Source organism: Onthophagus taurus, chromosome 11 (genome assembly GCF_036711975.1).
Source record: "Onthophagus taurus isolate NC chromosome 11, IU_Otau_3.0, whole genome shotgun sequence".
In the NCBI taxonomy this organism is placed as follows: Eukaryota; Metazoa; Arthropoda; class Insecta; order Coleoptera; family Scarabaeidae; genus Onthophagus; species Onthophagus taurus.
The window spans coordinates 23,228,334-23,238,965 of NC_091976.1; the positions used below are offsets into that span (position 1 = coordinate 23,228,334).

Below are 10,632 nucleotides of genomic sequence, written 5' to 3' on the forward strand. Positions count from 1 at the left end.
ATTTTTAAATTATAAACTTTAATTAAATAAAAATTTATAAATAGGGAAAAAAATAAATTGCATTTAGAGATGACATATTTTTTTTATTTAAATAAATAAATTAATTAACTTATTTATACATCTCATTTATTAATTGGTTTTTATCACATAAATTGAACAAAAAATAATTTGTCATTCATTCATGATTAAGTGATTTATCACAGATATAATCTTCGACCCCTTCTCATGATGCATCAAATTTAAGAGGGGATCTTTAATTTTTTCCTCAAGCAACGAAACCAATTCTAACCTTATCATTTTAACCATTTCTGCAATCTACACACCAAATAAAATAAGGAATAATATTGCAAATAATTAATTAAAGCGTTTTAACCTTATGTTCCTCAACTCTGTAAGTAATCCAACCGTCTTCAATAACCAAAAAGCTCATTCCATTATGGACGTTTATCTCAATGTCAAAACCGGAGAAAAGAACCAAAGCTAAAGTTGGAACCATGCTGCAATCTCTTAGAAAGACTTTGCTGGTTTTAAACTTTTCTTGAAATATTAAGTAAGGGCTTTCAAAATTTCCTATTTTTGAAATAATTGAACTTGGGTGAATGAAAACTTGTTCGGTTTTCGTCCAAAATTTTAAATCTTTTGCATCTGGTTGAACCGGAATTGCTCCAGCAGCGCTCATAACGTAAGACATCCCAGGAGTTAACACTTTACATACATTTGGATAAAGAGCAGCACATAAAATCGCTGATAATAACCTTGTATTATCACCATTTTTATTGAACTAAAAAAAATCATTAAAAAAAATATTTCTTTTTAACTCAAGCTCACCTCATTTCCTGTAATTCCTAAAACATCATCAATTCCACTCTTTCTCCTATTCCTTAAATCAACAGGAATAAATCCAATGCTAACCAAAAACTCCAAAAATTGATATTTAATATCTCCGATCGTTAACAAAGTTTTAATTGACATATAATTTTCATTAGCAAAGTTTTGTCCTGACAAACGACTCTTTTTATGCATTGATAACCATTTTTTATAAGCTCTTAAAGCGGTGATTTGATCACTTTTCCCAGCGGAAAATTCCCTTTTTTTCGCATCGGCCTCATTTTTCTTATTAAACGGCGTAACGAAGGGAGTTTTTGAACTTAAAACGGCCGCCATCGTCAACGCGGAATCAACACAACCGAAAATAGCACCATAAAGAATCAACTTTCCAATTTTTACATCGACAGGTAACGAAGCTAAATGATGTCCTAACGGTGTTAAATTATCTTCTTGATCTAAAGCTCCAACATGTTTTAAACGAATAATCGCAGAATCAATATTTTCTTTTATTGGAGGATCTAAAATGTTATCTAAAACTTGGAAAACGGTTCGTTCGGAAAAATTTTGTAAAACTTTAATATCCAAAATGACTTGTTCTAAAGGAATTCGGTGAATTTCCGGTATTGGTTGAGGTAATAAATGATGTTTGAATCGGTGTTGGGTGAATAAGTGTACACTAACACCGGGTTTTACTCTTCCAGCACGACCTTTTCTTTGTTGGGCGTTCGCCCGCGTTACCCAAACGGTTTCTAAACTTTCCATATTCCTATTTGAATCGAAATGTTTTTCTTTCATTTTACCACAATCGATCACAAAAATACAATCGTCTATTGTTATAGAAGTTTCAGCTATGTTTGTTGAAATTACTATTTTTCTAACACCATCTTTAGGTTTTCTAAAAAATTATGTTTAAATAATTATGTATTTTAATAAATAATAAAAGCTCACTTAAAAATTAAAGCTTGTTCTTCGCTGGTTAAACTTGAGTGTAAAGGGACGAGCAAAAAGTTTCCATTTTTATGACCAAAAAGATCGGAGACGTTTAATTCTTGGTACAAAGCGGTTATTTCGTTAATTCCAGGTAAAAAAATTAAAATTGAACCATCCCTTGGGTGCTCGTGGTTACCTTCAACGAACCATCTTAAAATATGCTCGATTAAATCCAAATTGATTTTTTCGTGATCCATTAAAAATAAGTTTTTGCAAGTTGATTTTGAATACTCTATAAAAAAAATTATTTTTACAACAATCTAATGTACCATAACAACTAATACTAGACCTAGAACTAGAATCATTCGAGTTTAACAAATGTTTGCTTTGTGCGGCATGGTACTAAAAACTAGTTTAATTTTTTTTCTTAATGAAAAACGAATGTAATTGATACATGCTTCATTTCTTTATGGTATAAAAATATAGTATATTATTATATGAGTATATAATGAGGGCTATTATTCACTACGGTTAAGTTTATATCACGAGCGTAGCGAGCATAATTAACTCAGCATTAGCTCATTATATGCGAGTAGAATACTATACTTTGTCCACGACTATTGAAATTGATTCAATAAATTTATTTTTTAAATAATTTTTTGAATAAAATTTAAACGTCAAATGTGACATAAATTCAATGTTATTAACTGTAACCAACTTCACAACAATTTGTCAAAATTAAATGTCAGTTTTATAAAACGTCGTTTTCTTCAAGAGTAGGTTGAAAGTACAAATAGGGTCAAAACGTGCCTTATTATGAGTTAAACATATTCCCCAAATTTCATTTTCCTAGCGTTTATGGTTTTTGAGAAAAAAAAAATTAAACCAAAATTTTCCGCCATTTTTGGCTACACCCCTCCAAAAGGTGCAGCTCCTTAGGGGAGCCGAAGTCGCCCATGGTTCATATATCAAAGTACCCTTAAAATTCACTAAACAATCACCCCTTGAAGTTTGTTGCAGTCATTTAGATACATCTTGCATATCCAGGGAACTTTCCCTTGAAAATAAATACCCGGGTATTTAACAACACTGCATAATACTCTGTCAACAGCTTTAGACAGAGACAACCATCTAGTGGGAACATTCTTAATCATTGGAGAATACTCCAAATTAAAAAAATTTTGTAATTCCCTTCTAGAAACTGTACTCGATGCAAATTCAGAATATATTTATAAATCAACGTTTCGACGTCATAACTTAGTTTTTCCATCAGTGTAAAAATCCAGTTCAGGAACAAAATACGGAACTACAAGGGGAAATAACTTAAGATTTCCTCTGTTGCAGGCATTCATGGATATTGAAAAATATCTCATTTCTTGATTGTTTTTCAACTCTTTTAAAATCAACTCAAATGCCATAGGACCCAAAATATTCTCCACTAAACTACTATCCGTGCAAAAAGTCAAAGTTTGTTGTAATCACTGAACATTTCTACGTAACATATGTTAATTTGAAAATTTTCAACGGTTTTCTTTTTATTTCGAGTTAAATGGAAAAAGTACCCGATTTTTTACGGTACCGGCAACTTTGTCAACTTTGCGATTTTTTTTCTCGAAAACTATCGAACGAAAAAATTTTAATTTTGAACAGGTGGTAGTCTGATGTGTTCTTAATGAGTGGCATATTTTATTTTTTCGATATTAAATACAGTTTCGTGGAAAATCGCGGTTTAGTAAGACGCTGTTATGTCGAAAACGGCTGGGTGGATTTCCTCGCGGTTTTTCCTCAATTTTTCAAAATTAGAGCTCCCTAATTTTTTAAATGCGATTTAATGGAATTACAAATTAAAGAGAAACAGAAATAATCTCTGCGGGGTGACGGGGGTTCCGTTCAATCCGAACAGATGGTGCGTCCCAGACAGGACGTCGCGCCTTATATCTTTATGTAGGTAAAATAAAGGCGCGACGTACTGTCTAGGACACACCATCTGTTCCGATTGGACGGAACCCTCCTGTGGAAATATCACCAATTATTAATTAAAGTATCCTCTTTTTAATGCAAAAAGCCGTTTTGAAAAATCACTTTTAGTTCTTGAGAAATAAATTTTTGTAATATTGCAATTTTCGCCAATTAAGTTTTAAAAATTCGTATAAAATCCATTTCTTGGAATATAAGTATGAAAAGTTTCCAAAATGTTAATAAAAGTGTCCTCTTTCCAATGAACCAACACGTTTTGAAAAAAAACTTTTAGTTTTTGAGAAAACAATATTTGAAGTTTTGATGAAATTTTCAATGTTGTAATTTTCATCGATAACTTTAAAAATTCGCTATAAAATTAATTTCTTGAAGGATCCTAGTGAAAGTATCACCAATTATTAATTAAAGTGTCCTCTTTTTAATGCAACAAGCTGTTTTGAAAAATCACTTTTAGTTCTTGAGAAAAAAATTTTTGAAATATTGCAATTTTCGCCAATTAAGATTTAAAAATTCGTATAAAATCCATTTCTTGGAATATAAGTATGAAAAGTTTCCAAAATGTTAATAAAAGTGTCCTCTTTCCAATGAACCAACACGTTTTTAAAAATAACTTTTAGTTTTTGAGAAAACAATATTTGAAGTTTTGATAAAATTTTCGATGTTGCAATTTTTATCGATAACTTTCAAAATTCGATATAAAATTTATTTCTTGAAGGATCCTTCTGGAATCGTTAGTTAAATCAGCATCAAAAAAGTTGACATGTGTTATCAGCTTTCTTATTAATTTCATTTTTATTCAAATATCGCAATAATGTGGCAATATAGGGTATCACTTCAGAAATGCACCAGCAATTAGAACCATAATGGCCAGATAGATATGCCGGATAACCGGATATCCGGCCGAATATCCGGCTTTTCGCAAAACCGTTCATCACTAGCGTGAAGGTATTGTATAGAAATTAACAGAATAATAAGTAAAGAAGGATTTCCCCGAAATTAAATAAAATTTCGTCTTAGGAGGCAAATGGTTAAACCCGAATGTTTCTAGTTCTAGATTTAGGCTAGTTATATCGAGATTTTATTGTATTTAATTAACTTACCATGATATCGAGCAAATACTTGTTCAATAGCCAAATTTTCATCTTTAACATTATCCCTTGGCATAAAATTTTGAAATTGAAATGATCGCTCAATTTTTGCATCAATTTCCGTAAAATCAATATCGATTTGTCGCATAAACGCCGAATTATCTTCGAATAAAAAGTTTGTTTCATCTAGGATATCCTCTAAGAAATACTGTTCAACCGGGAAAGTTCTCCCAGGGATTTCAAAAACTGGAACGTCGCCGAAATAATTTGAAAACGATTCTGCGTTTAATGTAGCGCTCATTAAAATTACTTTTAAATCAGATCTTTTTTTTAATAAATCTTTGAGGACTAATAAAAGAAAATCGCTTTCAACACTTCGTTCGTGGACCTCGTCGACGACGACGTGTGAAACGTTAGCTAGAAGTGGATCGATTTCTAACCGGCGTAATAAAATTCCGGTTGTGCAAAACGATAATCTTGTGAGATTTGAAATTTTACTTTCTAATCGAATTTGATAACCGATTGTGTTCCCAATTTTTTCTAATCGTTCTTCCGCGACTCTTTCGGCCACTCCAATAGCGGATATTCTCCTAGGTTGGGTACAAATGATTTCTCGATGACCACTTTTTGTTTTTGAAAAGTTTCCTAACCAATCATCAAGAAGAAATTGCGGTACTTGAGTGCTTTTTCCACATCCAGTTTCACCGCTAATAACAACAACTTTAGAATTATTTATCGTTTCGATGATTTCGGATTTCATTGACCAAGCGGGTAGAGTTTTTCGAAAATCTTGCATTTTCATATATTTTAAATCGGAATTTTTCGATTTAAACGTTTTAGCAATTTTTTCATCATCATCTAATAATTGATTTAAACTAAAATTTTTTCTCTCTTTATTCGTGTAACCTTTTTTGTAATACAACGATTTTTTAACGCTTGTAACTTTATCATTTTGATTTGAAAATAATTTCGTTGATGGAGAAACAAATTTAACCTCGTTGGTTTTAAGAAAACTTAAAATTTCGTCTTCATTTTTTAATAATTCAGCTATGGAATAAATCGAACCCATTCCGCCTGAAGCTAAACTAGAAGCTTCTTCAAGTAATCTTTTAGTAATATGTAAATTCATTAATTCGCTCATTAATAAATTAGTTTTTAAAAAAATTAACGGCGGTTCGTGCGGATACTTTGTGTTTTTGGGAAATCTTATTTCTAAATCGAATGAATAATCGTTTAAATGTCCGTCCAAAGATGGCGCTTCTCGGACTTCCTCTTCGTGCGAAAATCGACATTTTAAACCAAATTTGCATTGCCCCGTTCTGATAAAATTTCGACATTTTTCTTTCTTTTTTACTTCAACCGGTTTTTTGATTATCTTTCTTGGATAAAAATGTGAAACGAGATAATCTAATTTAAAACTCAAAATCCAAACTTCGTTTTTAATTTTTTCTTTAAAATCGGATTCGTATATTGACTCTAAAACGCATTTTTCATCTTCTCGTAGCTCCAAGAGTTCCTTTTCGCTAAATTCCTCCAATTCATTTTTGTTTACATTGAAATATTTGTAATATAAAGCGGATAAAGCGTCTTCAATTTCGGGAAAATATTCTATGGCTTCTAAACAATGTTCTTTATGAAAACCGTAAGTTTCTAATCTCATTACAGCAAACATCTTGAATCTATCTGCATCGTTTTGTGGCTCATTTGCGTTTGAAAAATGTGTTATACCTTTAATTACTAAATTTCCACGTTGCAGATGGTATTTTTTCATAAATTTAGTTCCTTTATCTACGTAATCGGTTACATTACTCAAAGAGAAATCCTTAAAATTTTTAATTAACACACAAGACATATTTTTAGTTAGATTTTACCTCTCCATGGATATACCTCAAAGTGTCCATAATCATCTCTTGCGATTCATTGGATAATTGTAGACATTTTAACTCTTCTTTCACGTTGGGTTTTTTATATTCTACAATTGGAGGTCTAAAAAATTATGATTTTAATGACGTTTTTGAGAGTATTAGAAAAACTTACGCTATTTTAACATTGGGTATTTCCCTAAGGAAAAAATCGGATTGAATTTGAGCTTCTTCCGAATTCATTGTACAAATTTACGTAAAATTTCACAATTTTCTAGGTTGAACGTGAATGGAAGTGATAAGGTTAGGATTTTTTGTCGCTTAATCTGTCAAATTGACGTTTTAAGTGTTAGTGACATCTTTTGGTTGTTTTAGAAACGTTGGTTATTTTTATAAATAAAAGTAATTGCTTTATTATTTAATGTTTAAGGTATTTAATACGATTAAATTATTAAATTAATTAACTCATATTGATTCTACAAAATCATCTTACTAAGTTGTAAGTTAGATTAAATCGGACTCAATAAATACATCTTCGTTCTTCGTTTAAACATAAATCTTCGTTTCAGTGATGCGTTAAAAATAAGATTGATTCAACATTAATTTGCATAAGAAGCCTTCAATTCCTTGATATGATCGTAGAGTCTTTTCATGATAAATTGCAGGAAAGATTACGATACTTGCTTTGGTGTTTGAAGTTTCAACATGAAAACTAAAAACTAACGTTCACTGAGTGCAAATGTTGATGCTTTTCATCTACAAGTGGGTAAATTGGGGCTAAAACATAATTTTCACTTTTTTTTTGAAACTTAACCTCAACCCAAGTTTTACTTTTTTTGATATGATTATAATACAAATAGAATCGAGGGCTTTATCAAGATATAATATATAAAAAAACTTGATTGTGCACTTAATGTGTTTAAAATAATAAACTTAAAACTACTTAAAAAAATCTCTACTCAAGTAAACCTAACCTCAATTAAAAAAATCTAACCTCAACTTTTACTTTTTTTGGATGTGATTATGATACAAATAGAATCGAGGGCGTTGTCAGGATATAATAGATAAAATAAAACTTTTAATTGTGCACTTAATGTGTTTAAAACAGTAATCTTGCTTACTTAAAAAATTGGACTCAAGAAAACCTAACTTCAATTCAATGAAATCTAACCTAACCTCAACTTTTACTTTTTTTGATGTGATTATGATACAAATAGAATTGATGGATTTATCAGGATATAACGTATAAAATAAAACTTTGGATTGTGTACTTAATGTGTTGAAAGCAACAATCTTGCTTACTTAAAATATCTGGATTGAAGAAAACCTAACCTCAATTCAATAAAATCTAACCTCAACTTTTACCTTTTTTTTGATGTGATTATGATACAAATAGAATTGAGGGCATTATCGAGATATAATATATAAAACAAAACTTAATGGTGGACTTAATGTGTTTAAAACAACAATCTTACTTATTTAAAAAATCTGGAGTCGAGAAAACCTAACCTCAATTCAATACAATCTAACCTCAACTTTTACTTGTTTTGATGTGATTATGATACAAATAGAATCGAGGGCTTTATTAGGATATACCGTATAAAATAAAACTTTGGATTGTGCACTTAATGTGTTTAAAATAACAATCTTGCTTACTTAAAAAACCTGGACTCAAGAAAAGCTAACCTCAATTCAATAAAATCTAACAGGAAGCCGTGTTTAAAAAGTAAAGAAAAATATTGAGAATTTTCGTATAACCTAAAAGTGTCAAAAAAGATGATAATTTAAAAATTCCTGAAAGTTGTATTTATTGAAATGAAGGAATAAGACTTGTTCTAAATTAAAGCTCAAACCTTTCTTTTTACAATGATGTATAATAATTGTTGGGTTGGAAAAATATTGAGAAAAAGAATGTTGAAATAAAACTGAAAGTTAGGTTAAAAAAACCTAACCTCAATTCAATAAAATCTAACCTCAACTTTTACTTTTTTTGATGTGATTATGATACAAATAGTATTTAGGGTTTTATCAGGACATAACATATAAAATAAAACTCTTGATTTAAAACTAAACAGTTTATTTACAATTTGGAATCGACGAACATTCAAAATTACCCACTTTTTGTACTAAATTTGAAGACGTTAGTTTAAAATACTTTCACACAATCTTGAGCTTCATTACGTTATTAATTACTCTACTTTTATTTTTTAAATTAAAAAGGATATGTCATTTAACCACCAATTAAATAAATGCATTTTGAGAATTTTAAGTCTTAACTCCAAAATACTTTGTTAAAATTACCTAATAAATACACAACTATAAAAACCTACTTTAAAATCCCTACATTAAACCCTTTTACGAATTAAAAATTAAAAAAGAATCTTATATAATCCCTCTATCTTGTGTCCTAATTTTCTTGTGAGCGGCGTTATGACCATTATGATGTCTTTGAGTGGGTTGCATGCAAGGCGTTCTGCTCGTCTTTTTTAACAACGAACTGGAGCCATCAAACCAATGATCCAAAGAGTATAAAGAAGCCAATTGACCTAACTTTTCATGTTCAGCCCCAAAAAGTCTTAATTCAGATCGATTGGAGTCTTGCAAAAACTTTGCCACTCTTTCATTAGCTCCAGTACTGATGCTAAAACCTGGACGTTCCTCACGAAGCCTCCTACAACCTAAAAATTCAAACAATTAATCTCTAAAATATCAAAAACTTCATCGATATATTCACCTGCTCGAATCTCACGCTGATCATCATTCCAAGATTGATCCAAACTAGAATTATTATCTTGTGTAGGTGCCCAATCAGTTAATTCATCATCACCTTCGTGTCCCTCTCCTCCACTCCAACTTAAACTACTTTCGCTTGCCACATCGCAATTATCATCAATATATTGAGTTTCCATTTGATTACAATCATTTATTTCAACAGTTTGGCAAAACTTTTCGATTTTATCCACAACACTTTGATGTAAAGGTTTAATTTTCTGTCCGAAACCGCGATTATTATCAATCATTTCGAATCTCTGGGGTCTTTTGCGTTTTCCACACGGTGGAATAGGTGTTTCATCGATGCTCATCCTTTTTAATTTACGTTTACGTCGTAAATTTGGTCTGGCCGGTGAATGTTCGTTGAATGAGTCACTTTCAAGACTTAAACTCATCCCTAAAACGCCTATTTTTTTTTAATATAGAGATAGATTAGTGATTTTGATTTAAATTCTTTATTGGGAGGGGGGTTAATCATCAAGATGGGTGTAAAATTTAATTTCTTACCCATTTTGTTGTAACGCGTAGTACGGAATAAGTGATGAAGGGATGATTTAACCCTTAACGAGTGGGATCGCGAATTTATTGCACGACCAACAGCGAAACTTATCGACATATCATCCGAATCGGAGTGATATTTCGTTCTGTTACGTTCTGGTACTCTGACCTCTGAGTTGCTGCTTGAGCTGTCTTCAGATTGGTTGTCACCAGATTTATTAACGTAAAGGTCTAAATGACACATTTAACTTTTTTTAATAAAAATGAACTTGACCTTTATGTTTTTTAATGAATTGAATGATTTTTAAGCAATGAAAATGGCCGATTTTTTTTTTCGATTTATGCAATAACGTTTAAAGAGATGTCTTACGTAAATTTCCTGCCGAACGAGTTCTTCGTCGAATGCCCCATTTTCTACCACCATCTAAAATCATAGCGCCGCAAGATTCAGATTCTTCTAAAGCAACGGATAAATCTTGCGCCAAATGATCCATCCTTATTATAATCGGATCGAAATCACGAATTACGTGAACTAACACGATTGACACACTTTTTTTGCTTATTTCATAGGATTAACAATGATTTTAAATAATATAAACACAACGGTACATTTTGACAGGTGACATTTAAGAGAAATGGTTGGATTTTGAATCAGTGGTACCAACTTCAAAATGTAT

At 30.9% G+C, this 10,632-nt stretch overlaps 2 protein-coding genes across 5 annotated transcripts; both read right to left on the reverse strand.

Annotated features, from left to right (window-relative positions):
- Window positions 1-62: 62 nt before the first annotated feature.
- On the reverse strand, window positions 63-7,267 carry LOC111427689 (putative ATP-dependent RNA helicase DHX57). Its single transcript, XM_023062925.2, has 7 exons — window positions 6,861-7,267; window positions 6,695-6,809; window positions 4,836-6,645; window positions 1,777-2,050; window positions 829-1,723; window positions 374-781; window positions 63-315 (listed from the first exon to the last, which is right to left on the reverse strand). The coding sequence occupies exons 1-7, from the start codon at window positions 6,926-6,928 to the stop codon at window positions 172-174; spliced, it is 3,714 nt and encodes a 1,237-aa protein (XP_022918693.2). The 5' UTR covers window positions 6,929-7,267; the 3' UTR covers window positions 63-171.
- A 1,478-nt stretch (window positions 7,268-8,745) lies between these two features.
- Window positions 8,746-10,587, reverse strand: LOC111427778 (G patch domain-containing protein 2). 4 transcript variants are annotated; one of them, XM_023063099.2, is made up of 4 exons: window positions 10,326-10,587; window positions 9,965-10,186; window positions 9,420-9,854; window positions 8,746-9,363 (listed from the first exon to the last, which is right to left on the reverse strand). In XM_023063099.2, the coding sequence occupies exons 1-4, from the start codon at window positions 10,447-10,449 to the stop codon at window positions 9,068-9,070; spliced, it is 1,077 nt and encodes a 358-aa protein (XP_022918867.1). In that variant the 5' UTR covers window positions 10,450-10,587; the 3' UTR covers window positions 8,746-9,067. The 4 variants fall into 4 exon arrangements, with proteins under 4 accessions (XP_022918867.1, XP_022918859.1, XP_071056037.1 ...); XM_023063091.2 differs by having other exon boundaries at window positions 9,420-9,863; XM_071199936.1 differs by lacking the exon at window positions 9,965-10,186.
- Between the last annotated feature and the right edge of the window lie 45 nt (window positions 10,588-10,632).

Coding starts and splice junctions, on each gene's coding strand:
- LOC111427689 (XM_023062925.2), bottom strand. CDS start 6,928: ATGAATTCGGAAGAAGCTCAAATTCAATCCGATTTTTTCCTTAGGGAA. Junction 6,810..6,860: donor ATACCCAATGTTAAAATAGC/GTAAGTTTTTCT, acceptor ATAATTTTTTAG/ACCTCCAATTGTAGAATATA. Junction 1,724..1,776: donor GAACAAGCTTTAATTTTTAA/GTGAGCTTTTAT, acceptor ATAATTTTTTAG/AAAACCTAAAGATGGTGTTA.
- LOC111427778 (XM_023063091.2), bottom strand. CDS start 10,449: ATGGATCATTTGGCGCAAGATTTATCCGTTGCTTTAGAAGAATCTGAA. Junction 10,187..10,325: donor TCGTTCGGCAGGAAATTTAC/GTAAGACATCTC, acceptor TGTGTCATTTAG/ACCTTTACGTTAATAAATCT. Junction 9,864..9,964: donor TACGCGTTACAACAAAATGG/GTAAGAAATTAA, acceptor AAAAAAAAATAG/GCGTTTTAGGGATGAGTTTA.